Source organism: Haliotis cracherodii, unplaced genomic scaffold (assembly GCF_022045235.1).
Source record: "Haliotis cracherodii isolate W230 unplaced genomic scaffold, xgHalCrac1.p SCAF_1, whole genome shotgun sequence".
Lineage (NCBI taxonomy): Eukaryota > Metazoa > Mollusca > Gastropoda > Lepetellida > Haliotidae > Haliotis > Haliotis cracherodii.
The window spans coordinates 63898703-63917994 of record NW_027266264.1 but is presented as its reverse complement, the minus strand read 5'-3'; the positions used below and the strand labels follow the sequence as shown (position 1 = coordinate 63917994).

The 19292-nt window shown below is 43.5% G+C and overlaps 1 protein-coding gene across 2 annotated transcripts in view; it reads right to left on the bottom strand.

Annotated features, from left to right (window-relative positions):
- Positions 1 to 19292, bottom strand: part of LOC139455300 (ras GTPase-activating protein 1-like) — a 56207-nt gene that overhangs the window by 10770 nt on the left and 26145 nt on the right. For both annotated transcript variants that reach the window (XM_071236889.1, XM_071236958.1), the window contains 15 exons: positions 18433 to 18585; positions 17677 to 17812; positions 13705 to 13775; positions 12457 to 12574; positions 11639 to 11723; positions 10787 to 10928; positions 9928 to 10003; positions 9176 to 9326; positions 8176 to 8258; positions 7321 to 7394; positions 6183 to 6270; positions 4784 to 5010; positions 3974 to 4050; positions 1679 to 1851; positions 676 to 838 (listed from right to left, as the gene is read on the bottom strand). In XM_071236889.1, the coding sequence (XP_071092990.1) occupies positions 676 to 838; positions 1679 to 1851; positions 3974 to 4050; positions 4784 to 5010; positions 6183 to 6270; positions 7321 to 7394; positions 8176 to 8258; positions 9176 to 9326; positions 9928 to 10003; positions 10787 to 10928; positions 11639 to 11723; positions 12457 to 12574; positions 13705 to 13775; positions 17677 to 17812; positions 18433 to 18585 (1817 nt within the window). The remainder of the gene's footprint in view (positions 1 to 675; positions 839 to 1678; positions 1852 to 3973; positions 4051 to 4783; positions 5011 to 6182; positions 6271 to 7320; positions 7395 to 8175; positions 8259 to 9175; positions 9327 to 9927; positions 10004 to 10786; positions 10929 to 11638; positions 11724 to 12456; positions 12575 to 13704; positions 13776 to 17676; positions 17813 to 18432; positions 18586 to 19292) is intronic.

The window sequence follows — 19292 nt, the reverse complement described above, 5'->3', positions numbered from 1 at the left end:
TATTATTTTGTTTTACAGATGAACCTTGTCTTGGTCTGTTGTTTGTTGTTCTACAACGCTGTCAGCAATATTACAGTCATTGCAACATGATTTTTTATTTGTTAGTTTGTTGTTTAACGCTTCACTCAGCAATATTCCAGCTATATGAAGGTCTGTAAATAATCGAGTCTGGACCAGACTAGCCAGTGATGGACATCATGAGTATTGATCTATACAATTGGGATACAATGACATGCATCAACCAAGTCAGCGCACCTGACCACCCGATCCCGTTAGTCGCCTCTTACGACAAGCATAGTCACCTTTTATGGCAAGCATGGGTTGCTGAAGACCTGTTCTACCCCGGATCTTCACAGGTAATATCAACATGATCAAGGTGGCCTGTAGATAATCAATCTGGTAGCTTTTTCTATTTTAAAGTTTTATTTTATTATATTACATTATTATATATTATATACGCAATCATTGTTTTCTTTACAAACCAGGAGTTGAGTAACTTAGGCTGACTGATAGGTCAGATGTTGACTAACTGCCGGCCCGTTAGCCCGTGTACCCCTGTAGGTGGCCTATTTTGTTGTTATTACCTATGATAAGGAGGCCAACTAAATCACACTATGTGACTACTGTACAGATTGACTTCACCAAGTTAATCAATGGACAGGTACAGAAGCTCACCTTCCTTGTCTATCTCTAAATCATTGAGTGTCCTCAGCAGTCTGGCTTCCTTCTTCTCATGACAGAAGACCCTTAGTAAGGACTTGGACAGTCCCAACCATTCATTTTTGGCACATACTCTTGATAATGTTATAACATTTTCATAGTTATCACCCAACAACAGCTGAAAATCAAACAAGAATGCAATTATAATTAACTCAACACTTACATTTCACAATCTCTTTAAAAATAAATCTCATTTCTCTCCATTGCTGAACAAAGAACTGAGGTAATCCCATTCCATGTCACATCAGAATGACCTTTCATCCGAACAATCATAGCGTCTCTTACCAGATCAGGAAAGTGACAGTCAGAATGTATTTTTTCTAATCATGTAAATTCAAAAAGGTTGATACAGTGGGCTGTACAACTGTTTCTGTCAAAATCACTGTCTATCTCTCGCTTCACTGGGATAAACATTTGAAGGGAAGAGACTTTGTTCTACCCGTGGGTAGTAATGCCATACAATCTAGGTCATATATGATCTAATGGACATTCTAGAATGTTCTTTGGTTCAGTTTTCAAATTTTGAAAAGATAAATTTGTAAAAATATTTTTCGGAGCAAAGTCTGGAATGGGAGTCACCAGTTTGTAAACTAGTGTCGTATAGCTTGAGAAAGCTGCTTTCTGATTGGCTTATGCTGACTTCTTGTTAGTCATTTCAAAGTTTGCAATAGGTCATTCTGCTATGCCCCATAATGGGGTGTCCTCAAGCTGCTTTCTGACTGGCTTGTGATGACTTCTTGTTAGTCATTTCAAAGTTTGCAAAAGGTCATTCTGCTATGCCCCATAATGGGGTGTCCTCATGTCCTCTCGGTACACTTAAATTAGGATCTTACAAACCCTCAAATGGTATTAGTGGTGATATTAACATGAACACTGATCAGGGTTTACATTTGGCTTGGCAATGGCCATTTATCTGTTTGATCCACCATCAGAGCAAGATACAGCAGTAAGTCAGTACCTCTTTGAGGCTCGTGTATTCCTCTAAAGGCATGATGATCTCGTGCAGGTAGTGCGCCTTCAGTCTGATGTTGCCCATCTCCCCCTTGATGCTGGGGGAAGCTGGCTGGAGGGGGAACCAGTCGTCCACTTGGTCCAGCGTGTCCAGCTGGGACAGCCGGATCTGCACTTCCGCTGCACACAACATCGGATACAGATAACAGTACTACCCACACTGACAGATAACAGTACTACCCACACTGATATATAAGTTATAACAGTACTAGCCACACTGACAGATAACAGTACTACCCACACTGACAGATAACAGTACTACCCACACTGAGAGACAACAGTACTTACCCACACTGACAGATAACAGTACTACCCACACTGACAGATAACAGTACTACCCACACTGACAGATAACAGTACTACCAACACTGACAGATAACAGTACTAGCCACACTGACAGATAACAGTACTACCCACACTGATATATAACAGTACTACCAACACTGACAATTAACAGTACTACCAACACTGACAGATAACAGTACTACCCACACTGACAGATAACAGTACTAGCCACACTGACAGATAACAGTACTACCCACACTGACAGATAACAGTACTAGCCACACTGACAGATAACAGTACTACCCACACTGACAGATAACAGTACTACCCACACTGACAGATAACAGTACTACCCACACTGATATATAACAGTACTACCATCACTGACAGATAACAGTACTACCCACACTGACAGATAACAGTACTAGCCACACTGATATATAACAGTACTACCCACACTGACAGATAACAGTACTACCCACACTGACAGATAACAGTACTACCCACACTGATATATAACAGTACTACCCACACTGACAGATAACAGTACTACCCACACTGACAGATAACAGTACTAGCCACACTGAGAGACAACAGTACTACCCACACTGACAGATAACAGTACTACCCACACTGACAGATAACAGTACTACCCACACTGACAGATAACAGTACTACCCACACTGACAGATAACAGTACTACCCACACTGACAGATAACAGTACTACCAACACTGACAGATAACAGTACTACCCACACTGACAGATAACAGTACTACCCACACTGATATATAACAGTACTACCATCACTGACAGATAACAGTACTACCCACACTGACAGATAACAGTACTACCCACACTGACAGATAACAGTACTAGCCACACTGACAGATAACAGTACTAGCCACACTGACAATTAACAGTACTACCTACACTGATATATAACAGTACTACCATCACTGACAGATAACAGTACTACCCACACTGACAGATAACAGTACTACCCACACTGACAGATAACAGTACTACCCACACTGATATATAACAGTACTACCATCACTGACAGATAACAGTACTACCCACACTGACAGATAACAGTACTACCCACACTGACAGATAACAGTACTAGCCACACTGAGAGACAACAGTACTACCCACACTGACAGATAACAGTACTACCCACACTGACAGATAACAGTACTACCCACACTGACAGATAACAGTACTACCAACACTGACAGATAACAGTACTACCCACACTGACAGATAACAGTACTACCCACACTGATATATAACAGTACTACCATCACTGACAGATAACAGTACTACCCACACTGACAGATAACAGTACTACCCACACTGACAGATAACAGTACTAGCCACACTGACAGATAACAGTACTAGCCACACTGACAATTAACAGTACTACCTACACTGATATATGTCACAGCAACACCCATACATTTAGCATGTTTAATTAAGAAATAAAAGATGAGTGGGAGTCTTTTATCGTACAAAAAAAACACTGCAGGGAGAAAAAACAAGAGGTGAGCAGCCTGCAGTGTTTTATTGTACGATAAACAACGACCACAAGTCGTTTATTACTTATATGAGATATCAACAACATGTACATCCTATTGAAGGACGTTGATAAAAGGCACAAGTTTTTAAAAAAATTACCAAAATTTTAATAATGACCAGGTCCAGTTTGGTATTTCCTGCATATTTTCACAATCCTAACGTCGATTAACTGTACCTTTTCTCTCATACCAATTGTCATATCTCTCCCACTTTTGGATGCAATCGAAATGCTGACAGATATAGGTGACAAAGGTCACTACAACGCCCACACATTTAGTTCACGGTAATGACTATACCTACATGTTACAATACAGATGTAGATCACTTGTGCAGTGAAACCTCCCTAGTATGTGATGGACCTGGGTAAATATACTCACCAACTTTTGTTTCTTTTGCCCTCTTCACCTTGTTATACAGTGTCACCGAAAATGTTTCGATATCATTCGGGATGTCACTGAAAACACAACCAGACACATTGAAAGGGTGAGTGTTCAAATATGACCTGTAACAGCAATCTAGGTCTGTGCATGTGCTGATTATCCTTTGGGTCATTTGCGAGGCTGCGTCGTCCAGACATTGTCTTGTGTGTATTCACGTGGACCACCAATACATGTATATTTCACATATAAAGATATGCATAAGTCAAAAAAATATTTAGGAAGGGAAACTTCAAGTATTAGTAGACCGCCTCCGCCTCCGGAGAGTGGAAGGTCTAGTGTTCGATCCCTGACCGCGTCATACCAAAAGACGTTAAAAGATAGTACTTATTGTTACCCTGTCTGGCGCTCGGCATTAAGGGGCTAAAACAAGGCGTGTTCGGCTGGGAGTCAGTATACTGTGTCTGAGTGGGGTATTCATGTTAAACTGCTGCATGGTATCTCAGTGGGCTAGCACTATAAATCGGCATCAGTCCGGACTAGTACAAGCAGCAACACACACAGAAATGTGCATGCACGTCGCTATATAAGTACAATAATCTTGAACGCGACGTTAAACCCAATTTCACCTATTAGTCTCACCTCCAGTCTCCAAGAGTTAAGAATGGGTTGAATATTTTCTGATAGTTGAGAATGGGAATAGGGATGGAATGGGGGATGGATGTTTTATTAAACATATGCTCTGTGATCTGTAAGAGAGACTAACCTATCATTTGATCACTCCCATATCCAATCATCACATTTACTTACTCCAGATCAATTTCTTGCTCCCAGACAGGATTTGTTGACTCGCCGACCTCTGTCCTGCCGACCTTCACCTCGTTGAGACTGACTACGGCGTACGGGTGGTTGAGATACTTGTTGTGGAGTTTGTGAGCTTCATAAATGATGATTGACAGACTGTGCAGCTCCTTCAGGCTCCTTGGCCGTTTTACAGGTGTGTTATTACAGTAGGGCTTCAGGGCATGGATCCATCTCTGTATGGGAAAAAAAGTCTCCTTGATGATCCATATGGCCAGGACAGGTATGGGCAAGTGAGTTGGGCTTAAATACTAACCCTGACCATAAATAGCCCGCAAGGTGGCGGTGTTTCAGTTTCAAACAATGACTGACAATGTAAACATAACGGAGTGTCAGAGCTTTTTGAAAGACGTACTCAAACAAGATCACCATTGACCGTCAAACTTCGTATCAAATTGAATGACAAACCCTGGATACCACAAATGGCCCCCATATCAAGATATAAGTCAATAAATTTTCTGTAGTTTTGTCATAAATAATCGAATCGATCACTTAGAATAGTTATAATAACAGATTCAAAACACTACAGGAGCAAACTCAAGGACACCCCTTACTTTTCAACACTGTGTATTCAAAAGCAGGGCATGTGATATGGCATCAAAAAAAAGCTATTTTCTTGTAGTGCATATTCTTGTTAGTTTCACTGATACAAGTTTACTTCAGATGTTTTGGTTGGGTCATTAATTTAATGTTGGAAGCTAGGGCTAGGACGGGTAACTCGGGTACTAGGGTCGGGTGGGTACTGAGTAGGAATCAGGTAATTACAGGACTACCCGCTATGGTTACACTATTAGTGATAAATGTTCACATTTCTTTCCAACTAGAAAAAACATTCCTTCTGACTTTATATGTTTTCATAATGATAAACCATCAGTCAACTTCAGTGAATGCATGACCAGATCGGTTTATACATGTATCAAAATTTATTTTGACAGGAGTACTGTCAAGCTATTCCCCATCGGACATGTTTTACCTATCTCTTGAGACCTACAGCGGGTACCCGGGTAGGGTCGGGTAGGGTCGGGTAATAGGGTGGTTAGGTACCCGGGTAGTAAATTTGGTAGTTTTTATGTATCTTAATGATTCTATTAAGCTGAGATATACATCTGTACTGTACAATGAGTGAGTGAGTGAGTATGGTTTTACGCCACTTTTAGCAATATTCCAGCAATATCACAGCGGGGGACACCAGAAATGGGCTTCACACATTGTACCCATGTCGGGAATCCAACCCGGGTCTTCGGCGTGACAAGCGAACCCTTTAACCACTAGGCTACCCGACCACCCCTGTACTGTACAACACTGGATAGTGGTTAAATCATTGCTACTGATGATGACAACAACAGACCTGTGCGACATCCCCGCTGTCAGCACAGAGGTAACATGTCTGTACGTGGTTGTTATTGTAGTTGGACACCAGCTGGAAACAGTAGGGTCTGAAATAGAAATAACAAATGCATTGATACAACCACTGAGGTCGCAACTAGTATAGGTTGCAGGAGATGGATTCTAACCTGGCGTCCACATGGGTTGGGTGTTTAAGAGGAACACATATATCCTTCAGGGGTCAAAGCTGCAGGTTGCAACTCACAGTCACGTGTTACGATGGATCACTGTTGACAGGTTTGAAATATACACAGACAGAAACAAGTTCCGGATGTACGTTTATCAAATCCCCATGTGGCATCTGCCTGATAGACTTACACAAAGGATTACTACAACAGTGAAACATCCTTACCCAAGTGACAAATTGGGAGAAAAAACATGGGCAGCTTTTTGCTACTTTTCAGAGACACTTCAATACTGTATTTACTGCAATTATGTAAAAGTAAATATTCAAGCATATTCCCTGTATTCCTATATCAGTAAAAAACAAGTGCAAAAGTGAGGGTGGCTCACTTAAAACCCCCGACCCGCCGAGCGTGTCAGTAGTTACAAATTAAATAGCTAGGATAGGGTTAGGGTTTGAAAAATTCATTAAAAAAATGGAAAATTAATAAAAACATTTTTTTTCTTTTGATTGCACCCCTTCATATGACACAGATTATATGTACTAAGTTTGATGTGAATCCCCTGAATAGTTTAAGAGGACGGACGGAACCTTGGTATAACTATATACCCCCGACATTTTGTCTGGGCTATAATAAGTGACCTCGCCAAAGTTACGACCATAGTAACCTGATTTGGATCATTAGTAATTCTAATTTGACAGTTTCATTGACATTTGCTGAAGACTAAGTGCTGAATATCACCCTCTGAGTGAGTGATTTGGGTTTAACACCACTTTTAACAGTATTCCAGTTATATCACGGCGTGTCAGCTTAATGTGGGAGGAAAGCCTGAAGTGATGCAAATCTCAGACGTTTACCACTTTGGTGAAACCCATGAGCACGGGTATGGTGCTGACAAACCTAGATACATAAAGGTGGTGAACCGGGATTCGAACCCACAACCCTCTGAGAACGGCCAGATAAATCTTGACTTACCTTCCAAAGAAGCTGTCATGGACAGGATACAAACAGCTGTATTGAAGTTCTATCAAATCCTTTGGTCTCGAGCGCTGAAATAGTCAACAAGAGTTGAAACTAGCTAGGATGGAGAGTAGCTGTTAGAATGTTAGAAACATTTCACGGCAGGGAAGACAAATATGGATGTACGTGGTATAGGGTCAGTGTTCGAACTTCAGCATGAATGTCAAGGTATCCTTATGATAGACATACCCGGTAATGATAAACGTTGAAGATTTAGGGGTTCCTAGATTCAAATACTATAGGAGCTAATTTTATGGACCCCAGGCCCCCTCTAATTTCTAACTCTGCTTATGTTAGGAATCAAACTCAAGTGTTCAGTGAGACAAACATATTAACCACAGGGCCTCATTTATACTATAAGTTGGAGACAAAATTAGAGTGTGTGAGTGAGTTGGATTTTACGTCGCCTTTTAACAATATTCCAGCAATATCACGGCAAGGGACACCACAATTGGGCTTCACACATTGTACCCATGTGGGGAATCGAACCCAGGCCTTCAGTGTGACGAGTGAACGCTTTAACCAGTAGGCTACCCTACCACCCTGTCAAAATTAGAATTAACAGTAGCAACATAAAACTCCTCAGAGAAACTCCTCAGAAGCATTAACACTATAAATTCACTCACTCGGACAAGGGGAGACAACTCATGGTCACGACACACCGGCCCTGTTCCACAATACTCCCTGAGCTCTGTGACAGTTGTAACTCCAATATATAATCATACTTTTGAAAGGCCGCTTCGAGAAATGAGGCCCTTGTCAGTAACCACTATAGCAACTGGTCTCAACATTAACCATGGTAACACTCACTCGTTCATTCTCAAACAGGAATAGATGCTTCTCTGTTCCATTCAACATTGTGTAGAAGTACTTCCACTTCTTCGTCTTCTCACCTGCAAGTTGTAAACAATACTTTAATAACAATGAAGAAATGTCCTAAATTATGAATACACAATGCCGTTTTAGAAAGTGGTCAAATGTAACAATGTTATATTTGTAATAACACTTTCTTTGTAAAGTATAGATTCTTGTACTTGTGGGTTGTTGAGTGCCGTCCGGGATTCGAACCCACACTGCAAGAGTGAGGTTAACTAATCGCCAGCACACAAATTCAGCGATCTAACCAACTCAGCCACCAAGGCTTCCACAAAAATGAAAGTCTGACAACTAGTAGTCTAGATCACTAAGTTTGTGTACCCCTCTGACAAGCGTAAATTGGCTATGCTCCCATGGCCGAAAGCTATGAATACACAATGACATTTTAGAAAGTGGTCAAATGTATCAAATGTTATATTTGGGATATAGAGAATCTCACATGAGTTGATAAAAGTGGAAAAAATCCACTTTTATCCATGAGTGTTGATATATTTGATATCAAAAGACACGAGGGTGAGATTTTATTTATCCTCCAACATCCTACTTCCAACTTTTTCAGTTTGTAGACAGTAATTAGCAGCGTCTTTAGTGTAAAAGTACTGCTAACAGCTTCAGTAGCAGAGACATTAGTGAAGTCATTTGATTGTGACGTCATGGTAACCAATGATGTCACTTATAATGACAAGCGATATCTCCTGTGGGAGCCAGTTTGGGATGATAAAACACTTTCTTAGTAAATAAGCACTTTACTAAGAAAGTGTTATCCCAAATATAACATTTGTTACGTCCTAAATTATCCCTAAATGTTAACTACCATGATACAAAGATAATACTGAGGAACAGAAAATATGTGTTGATGTAATAAAAACATCAAATGATATAAATACAGTATTCATGTGACACAGTGGTGCTAAGTCAAAGGGAGGCAACTCACTTCTCTTGTACAGGTAACCTGTCATCTCAATGCGGTCGTCACGATTGTTCAGCAAACTTGGTCCCGACCTCATGATAGATGCATACAGTGTGTTCCTCTCAGACAGAGTTAACCGCTTGTCCAGATGACCATCAAATGCATCGATATTATCCTGAAAACAACACAAATAAATCAGGGTTTTTTTTAATCACTGCCAGGTGTCCAGGGATGTTGAAAAGGTGTCCTTGGACGTTTTCGAAAGATTGGGAACGTCGTATAGGTGTCCTGGGATGTTAGAAAGGTTTCCTTGGATGCTGAAAAGATTTCGGGAATACAGTAGATGTCGTGGGAAATTGAAAAGACTTTGAGGGATGTTGGAAAGGTATTCTGGGATGTTGGAAAGACGTTCTGGGATGTTCAAAATATTTGGGGAATGGCAGATAGGTGTCCAAAGATACAACTTCAAAGAATTTTGATGAAATGGTCGAAAGAAATTGCATCTGAAATTATTTTACATCTGAAGGTATGTTGGAAAGGTATCCTGGGAAGTTTGAAAGATGTCCTTGGATGTTGGTGAGATTTAGATGAATGTTGGAAAGGTGTCCTGGGATGTTGGAAAGGTGACCTTGGACGTTGGAAAGATTTAGATGAGTGTTGGAAAGGTGACCTTGGACGTTGGAAAGATTTAGATGACTGTGGAGAAGGTGTACTGGGATGTTGGAAAAAGTTGGTGGAATGTTGAAAAGGAGTACCTGGATGTAGGCAAGACTTACCCTATATACTGGGTTGACCAGCTTGTACCCTTCCACTATCTCCTCTGTCCTGTACCGCTCAATAATACCATCCAGGCTGAGTGAAGTGAAAACAACAGAATTAGGTTGGGAACATCAAAATAGTTGCAACAAATATAGTCAAAATGTAACAGTTTTCACACATTGGCAGCTGATATTTTCATACCGATCAGACTGATATAACACAAGGAGTCATTGGCCGTAACACCTGGCAAACAACTATTGCCTGATGAACAGTTGATTTTGATTTTCTTCAAATTCATAATCCTTTTTAGATAGATTCTGTGGTATGGCCTATGGTATGCTTATTATCATGATTATGTAAAATACAAAACTAGTAAAATATAGACATCTTTTATATTTGTATACTTATCCTGCATTTCTCCTTAATGCATTTATTGCTTATTCTTGACAGAAAGTACAAGCAGAAGTAGAAGTTGAATAAGCTGAAGAAGTAGTTGTTCCAAGCAGCTGAAATGCTAACCCTATCACAACAACTTCTTCTTCAGCAAGACCTCTCACAGCTCTTTCTGTCGAGAGTGAGTGAGCTTTTAGCAATATTCCAGCAATATCATGACGGGGAACACCAGAAATGGGCTTCACAAGTTCTACCCATGTCTGGAATCGAATTCTCTGTCAAGAACAAGCAGTAAACGTATTTAGGAGTAATGCAGGATAAGTAAACAAATATTAAAAAATATCTATATTTTACCAGTTTTGTGTTTTAGACAATAAACACGGGCCATACCACAGAATCTATCAAAAAAAGGATTATGAATTTCCATTTCTCGACTCTCCTCTTACATTTCACCTAAAAAATAGAAAGTGTAAACAGATGTACCTATCAAAGTAGCGCCCTCCTACAAACAGCTTCTTGCCCTTCTTTTCAATACGAAAGCGTCTGACCATGTCACTGAGGAAGAAGAGTGAGAGTGCCCCGGGAGAGTTGTCACTGGGACGCACCAGGTAGCTGCCAGCTCCCGCTGAAACAAGGGACGGATCTCAGCATTCAGCGATGGCTGCCACCAGCAAGAGGTCAACACAATAAGCATGAACTCTGCGAGGACACAGGCTTAATAAGTCTCATGGCATCAAGTTTAGCAGACTTTTGTGTTTATATTGACATTTACTGGCTAAACTTACCCGAATGAACAAAATATAAATAGACTTGAGACTAGTGGTTTGTTGATGAGCATCAATGGTGTCATACTATGTAATCAGAACAATGTATTGTTACAGTGCTTTCTATTCACCTGATATAAATGAAAAATAATAATCTGAAAAAAATTAAAGAAATGGTATGCTGTTTTTACAACACACACCTGGCAATCCCATTAATATTGAAAATTGCATTGCTCTCAATTATTTGGTGTTTGTTTGTTTGTTTGTTTGTTGTTTAAAGCCACACTCAGCAATATTCCAGCTATACGACGGCGGTCTGTAGATAATCAAGTATGGACCAGACATGATGAGCTTCGATCCACGCAATTGGGATACAATGACATGCATCAATAAGGTCATCGAGCCTGACCACCTGATGCTGTTAGTCGCCTCTTACAACAAGCAGAGTCACCTTTTTACGGCAAGCATGATCTTCACAGGTCTCAATTATTTGTATTTTTATTGTACACATTTTAAATGCTACAAACATTCCTGCACAAAGACAACACATGGTATGTGACCCAGTACTCACCATGACCCAGTTTTGTGACGGCTTCATCTTTCGTGATATTGCAGTGGAAGTATGGACACCTGTCAACTGGATCGTCTGTCCCATTCTGAAACACACAGAGTGAGTGAGTGAGTGAGTGAGTGAGTGAACTTTGGGGCTGTAGTTAGTGATTTACGCTCTACCAGTACAAGGCAAACTAATAACAAACAACTCTGATTCAGACAAACCAGTGGTTGATATTAGGAGCATTGTTCAAACACATCAGGTTCGAGTGATATGCAGTCAACAAAGTCACCAAGCCTGATCTAATTTTGTCCCCACTCAGAACAAGCGATGGGCTGCTAAGAAACTATTTTAACCCAGGTCCCCACGAGGAGGTTTTATATATAGTAGATTTGGAAAGGGTGAGTGTGTGAGTTGGGTTTAACGCCGCTTTTAACAGTATTCCAGTTATATCACGGCATGTCAACTCAATGTGGGAGGAAAGCCTGAAGTGATGCAGGTCTCAGACGTTTACCACTTCGCTGAAACCCACAAGCACAGGTATGGTGCTGACAAACCTTGAAACATCATCGGGGCGAACAGGGACTTGAAAACACAATCATGGGTTTCTGGCATGCCAAAGGGACACAAATCTGCACAGCGAATCGCGGTGCCTTACACGACTGGGCCACCAGTGCCCCCAATTTGGAAAGGAATTCCTATCAACTAACATAAGATCCTTATGACCTTTCCAAAACTATGTCATATAACGGGTCAGTTGAATTAAAGATTTGAAATTTGACACCTTTGACAACTTCCTGTTGATAAAGAAACTGGAGTACATTGACTGGACCTACCAGGTCTTCAACCAGTGCGGCAGGGATGATACCACTCTCCTCATCTTTCACTGACGTCACCCACAGCCAGCCATTCTCAAGCTCATTCTGCACGATGAATGTGTCGCCTTTCTCAAAACTGAAGTTTCAAAGGAATGATCAAATCTACATTCAAGGCATGGACATAAATAACTTCAGAACTACAATCACTGAGCTGTTTATCATACAATAACACACTGCAGGGAGAATAAACCATGAGGTATATGAAATGTCTATTGTAGGTACAGCCTCTCTAAGAATAATGATAAATATACAAGCTTTAAATATAATTACCAGTATTTTAATAATGACGACTCCCTCTATAGAATATGACCTCAGCAATATTGGACAAGTCCATTTCATGCACAGGTGGGTATTTCCCAGAACCGATTGTCAAGTTGAGAGCACATGTTCGAATCTCCAGAAATGAAGTCATGAAGGAACAATGTGTGTGTGCGTGTGTGTGTGTGTGTGTGCGTGTGTGTGTGTGTGTGTGTGTGTGTGTGTGTGTGTGTGTGTGTGTGTGTGTGTGTGTGTGTGTGTGTGTGTGTGTGTGGTTGTTGTTGGATGGATGGATGGATGGGTGGGTGTATGGATGGATCGATGGATGGGTGGGTGGGTGTATGGATGGATGGATGGGTGGGTGTATGGATGGATGGATGGGTGGGTGTATGGATGGATGGATGGGTGGGTGTATGGATGGATGGATGGGTGGGTGTATGGATGGATGGATGGGTGGGTGTATGGATGGATGGATGGGTGGGTGTATGGATGGATGGATGGGTGGGTGTATGGATGGATGGATGGATGGGTGGGTGTATGGATGGATGGATGGGTGGGTGTATGGATGGATGGATGGGTGGGTGTATGGATGGATGGATGGGTGTATGGATGGATGGATGGATGGGTGGGTGTATGGATGGATGGATGGGTGGGTGTATGGATGGATGGATGGGTGGGTGTATGGATGCATGCATTTAGTGAGGCAGTGTGGATAATAGTTTCAAGATATTGATATGTTTGAAGTAACGAGGTGCGAGATATCGATACATTTCAGATAATGTGTTTCAAGATAACAAGGTTTAACTGTACATAAAATCATCGTCCAAATTTCAAAGCAGAACCAATTACAATGACTCAACCTACACTGCAAACAGACACCAGACAGTATTGCATCGTCTGTCTTGAAGATAGGAAACAGTATCAGACAGGTGAGGTGACAAAACTGACCTGAGTTCATCTGTGTCCGGGATCTTCCTGTAGGACAACATGGCAACAACTCGCCGTCGGTCATCCACGGGCTGAAACATACATAACACTACACTTATTTGGCATTCATGTCTGTGTGATGAGCAGGTATACCACTTTGCTAAAACCCAGGAATAAAGATATGATGTCGAGAAACCATGGATCACATACAGTAACACAAAGGGACCACCAATTTTAGTTTGTAATGACCATTCTTTGTTACAAGGATATACAATGAATATGTACAACAAATGTCCGGGACTAAAATTAAGTTTGTTTTATCGGTCAGTTCATAATTAACGTGTTCGTTATAATCATAGTTTACTGTTCAATCAGGGTGAATATGGAATCATATACACTGTCAGAGGATCCTGACACAACAAAGAGACACAACTCTGCACAGAGAATTGCTGCACGCTGCACCATGCACCACTGGGCCAGCTGTGGCCAGGCCTGCTATGTAATATTACTACATGCCTCATGGGTTACATAATAACAGTGACTCCAGTAAGTGCATTACAGACTATGACGTTGAAAAGCTCTAACAAAGCCTATTGATTTAGTCACCTATTTCTGAGTTTTCCTTACCTGAGCTTGTAAATAACACGACATTCCCTTTCTCCTTCATTGTTCCACCCTGATAATCACAAAATAAACTCAAAAGACAGTGTAATCCTCTATCTCTCATAGGGGTGGCCTATCTCTGGTGAGGGTACATAATAGTGTGGGTGTGGCCTATGTCTTGTGGGGGTACAGGGTAGTGTGGGAGTGGCCTATCTCTTGTGGGGGTACAGGGTAGTGTGGGAGTGGCCTATCTCTTGTGGGGGTACAGGGTTGTGTGGGTATGGCCTACCTCGGGTGGAGGTACTGGGTTGTGTGGGTGTGGCCTACCTCAGGTGGGGGTACAGGGTTGTGTGGGTGTGGCCTACCTCTGGTGGAGGTACAGGATTGTGTGGGTATGGCCTACCTCGGGTGGGGTCATAGGGTTGTGTGGGTGTGGCCTACCTCTGGTGGAGGTACAGGGTAGTGTAGGTGTGGCCTACTTCGGGTGGAGGTACTGGGTTGTGTGGGTGTGGCCTACCTCTGGTGGGTGTGGCCTCTCTTATGGGGTTACAGGGTAGTGTAGGTGTGGCCTACTTCGGGTGGAGGTACTGGGTTGTGTGGGTGTGGCCTACCTCTGGTGGGTGTGGCCTCTCTTATGGGGTTACAGGGTAGTGTGGGTGTGGCCTACCTCTGGTGGAGGTACAGGGTTGTGTGGGTATGGCCTACCTCGGGTGGGGTCACAGGGTAGTGTGGGAGTGGCCTACATCTGGTGGAGGTACAGGGTTGTGTGGGTGTTGCCTACCTCGGGTGGAGGTACAGGGTTGTGTGGGTATGGCCTACCTCGGGTGGGGTCACAGGGTAGTGTGGGAGTGGCCTACATCTGGTGGAGGTACAGGGTTGTGTGGGTGTTGCCTACCTCTGGTGGAGGTACAGGGTTGTGTGGGTATGGCCTACCTCGGGTGGAGGTACTGGGTTGTGTGGGTGTGGCCTACCTTGGGTGGAGGTACAGGGTAGTGTAGGTGTGGCCTACCCTGGGTGGAGGTACAGGGTAATGTGGGTGTGGCCTACCTCTGGTGTGGGTACAGGGTTGTGTGGGGGTGGAATACCTCTGATGGGGTACAGGGTAGTGTGGGTTTGGTCTACCTCTGATAAGGGTAAAGGGTTGTGTGGGTGTGGCCTACCTGTGGTGAGTTACAGGGTACTGTGTCTCTTGTGGGGGTACGGGGTAGTGTGGGTGTGGCCTACCTCTGGTGGGGGTACAGGGTAGTGTGGGTGTGGCCTACCTCTGATAAGGGTAAATGGTTGTGTGGGTTTGGCCTACCTCTGGTGGGAGTACTGGGTAGTGTTGGTGTGGCCTACCTCTGGTAGGGGTACAGGGTAGTGTGGGTGTGGCCTACCTCTGATAAGGGTAAATGGTTGTGTGGGTTTGGCCTACCTCTGGTGGGGGTACTGGGTAGTGTTGGTGTGGCCTACCTCTGGTAGGGGTACAGGGTAGTGTGGGTGTGGCCTACCTCTGATAAGGGTACAGGGTAGTGTGGGTGTGGCCTACCTCTGGTGGGGGTACAGGGTAGTGTGGGTGTGGCCTACCTCTGATAAGGGTACAGGGTAGTGTGGGTTTGGCCTACCTCTGATAAGGGTAAATGGTTGTGTGGGTGTGGCCTACCTCTGGTGGGGGTACAGGGTAGTGTGGGTGTGGCCTACCTCTGATAAGGGTAAATGGTTGTGTGGGTGTGGCCTACCTCTGGTAGGGGTACAGGGTAGTGTGGGTTTGGCCTACCTCTGATAAGGGTAAATGGTTGTGTGGGTGTGGCCTACCTCTGGTGGGGGTACAGGGTAGTGTGGGTGTGGCCTACCTCTGATAAGGGTACAGGGTAGTGTGGATGTGGCCTACCTCTGGTGGGGGTACTGGGTAGTGTGGGTGTGGCCTACCTCTGATAAGGGTAAATGGTTGTGTGGGTTTGGTCTACCTCTGGTTGGGGTACAGGGTAGTGTGGGTGTGGCCTACCTCTGATAAGGGTACAGGGTAGTGTGGATGTGGCCTACCTCTGATAAGGGTAAATGGTTGTGTGGGTTTGGCCTACCTCTGGTGGGGGTACTGGGTAGTGTGGGTGTGGCCTACCTCTGATAAGGGTAAATGGTTGTGTGGGTTTGGTCTACCTCTGGTGGGGGTACAGGGTAGTGTGGGTGTGGCCTACCTCTGATAAGGGTACAGGGTAGTGTGGATGTGGCCTACCTCTGATAAGGGTAAATGGTTGTGTGGGTTTGGCCTACCTCTGGTGGGGGTACTGGGTAGTGTGGGTGTGGCCTACCTCTGGTAGGGGTACAGGGTAGTGTGGGTGTGGCCTACCTCTGATAAGGGTAAATGGTTGTGTGGGTTTGGTCTACCTCTGGTGGGGGTACAGGGTAGTGTGGGTGTGGCCTACCTCTGATAAGGGTACAGGGTAGTGTGGATGTGGCCTACCTCTGATAAGGGTAAATGGTTGTGTGGGTTTGGCCTACCTCTGGTGGGGGTACTGGGTAGTGTGGGTGTGGCCTACCTCTGGTAGGGGTACAGGGTAGTGTGGGTGTGGCCTACCTCTGATAAGGGTAAATGGTTGTGTGGGTTTGGTCTACCTCTGGTGGGGGTACAGGGTAGTGTGGGTGTGGCCTACCTCTGATAAGGGTACAGGGTAGTGTGGATGTGGCCTACCTCTGATAAGGGTAAATGGTTGTGTGGGTTTGGCCTACCTCTGGTGGGGGTACAGGGTAGTGTGGGTGTGGCCTACCTCTGATAAGGGTACAGGGTAGTGTGGATGTGGCCTACCTCTGATAAGGGTAAATGGTTGTGTGGGTTTGGTCTACCTCTGGTGGGGGTACAGGGTAGTGTGGGTGTGGCCTACCTCTGATAAGGGTACAGGGTAGTGTGGATGTGGCCTACCTCTGATAAGGGTAAATGGTTGTGTGGGTTTGGCCTACCTCTGGTGGGGGTACTGGGTAGTGTGGGTGTGGCCTACCTCTGATAAGGGTAAATGGTTGTGTGGGTGTGGCCTACCTCTGGTGGGGGTACTGGGTAGTGTGGGTGTGGCCTACCTCTGATAAGGGTAAATGGTTGTGTGGGTTTGGTCTACCTCTGGTAGGGGTACAGGGTAGTGTGGGTGTGGCCTACCTCTGATAAGGGTAAATGGTTGTGTGGGTGTGGCCTACCTCTGGTGGGGGTACAGGGTAGTGTGGGTGTGGCCTACCTCTGATAAGGGTAAATGGTTGTGTGGGTGTGGCCTACCTCTGGTGGGGGTACAGGGTAGTGTGGGTGTGGCCTACCTCTGATAAGGGTAAATGGTTGTGTGGGTTTGGCCTACCTCTGGTGGGGGTACTGGGTAGTGTGGGTGTGGCCTACCTCTGGTGGGGGTACTGGGTAGTGTGGGTGTGGCCTACCTCTGGTGGGGGTACGGGGTAGCGCAGCTGTTCCTCCTTCAGGAGCCATGACCACTGTGTGTAGTACCCGATCAGATCAGACAGGGACTCAAACTGACGGCCTCCAATGTAGTAGTCTCCGCACATGGCGATGATTCTAACAATCAGGAAACATTTCTCTTTATTATTGTACATAAGGAAATGTATAACAAACGCATATTTCAGACTATGACCTCCGGCTGTGTCATACGGCTGGAGGCATTAAAAGACAGTACTTGTCACCCTGCCTGGTGCATGGCAAGAAGGAGATTATACATTCAGCTCGGAGTCAGTTTACTGTGTCTTAGTTGGGTATCCATGTTTGGCTGCAGCATGGCATCTCACTGTATTTTGAAACCACACACGTGCATGTACTTTGTTATACAAGTTACATGAGTGCAATATTCTTGTGTCAGCTGATTGGCCTTGCCAAGACAGGAGAGGACTTACCGAAAATGTGTCAGCTGATTGGCCTTGCCAAGATAGGAGAGGACTTACCGAAAATGTATCTGCTGATTGGCCTTGCCAAGACAGGAGAGGACTTACCGAAAATGTGTCAGCTGATTGGCCTTGCCAAGATAGGAGAGGACTTACCGAAAATGTGTCAGCTGATTGGCCTTGCCAAGACAGGAGAGGACTTACCGAAAATGTGTCAGCTGATTGGCCTTGCCAAGATAGGAGAGGACTTACCGAAAATGTGTCAGCTGATTGGCCTTGCCAAGACAGGAGAGGACTTACCGAAAATGTGTCAGCTGATTGGCCTTGCCAAGATAGGAGAGGACGAAGGAACCAGGCTTGCGGTCACTCTCCCGTATGAGGTAGCTCCCTTCTTTACCAGCCTCCTGGAGACGCACCTCCGCTGTCTGACGATCCAGACGCCCATGGTACCATCTGACAGCAAATTGTCAAACATCTTAATCAAGTCAATACATTTCTAATCACAGAAAAGACACATCTATTATTACCAGCATATTTTCCACAAACCAAGCAAGGACAGTACTTAAAACTCATCATATATGCACTATTTGACACATCTTAAAAATAAACACAATAAACATGATAAAGAAATATACAAATAAAACATAAAATTAAAATCATTGAATACCAAAAAATACCCTGTCATTTAAAACAAAACAAAAAACATATTAACTGTAAACCCGGAAACTTAACTAAAGTTATAATGTTATCAATTTGTGACGTCATGAACAATGGATAACAACATCATGAACATACATATTGTTCTCAACAATGAAACACTGTGACATCAAATTGCTCCAGCCAACCATTCAGAATTGAGAATTGCTAAAATGCACATGCAAATATCAGAGAGTTATCACATTACACAGGTCTCTTGAACATGTTGAATTTGAACAGAAGATGTGACATGAGACATTTTTCTTTTCAATGATAAATTACAGAACCCAACTCCCTGTCATGCTTGCAAAGTATTGCAGAACATATTGCAATACAGGAGTATATTTAAAAATACTGAAAAATAAAAGTTATTCCAACAACTATCTCTAACTACATGAAGTTAGTTGTGTGGGAAAACTTTTGTTGTATTGAATTTTTGTGTGAATATTTTATGTATGTTTCGG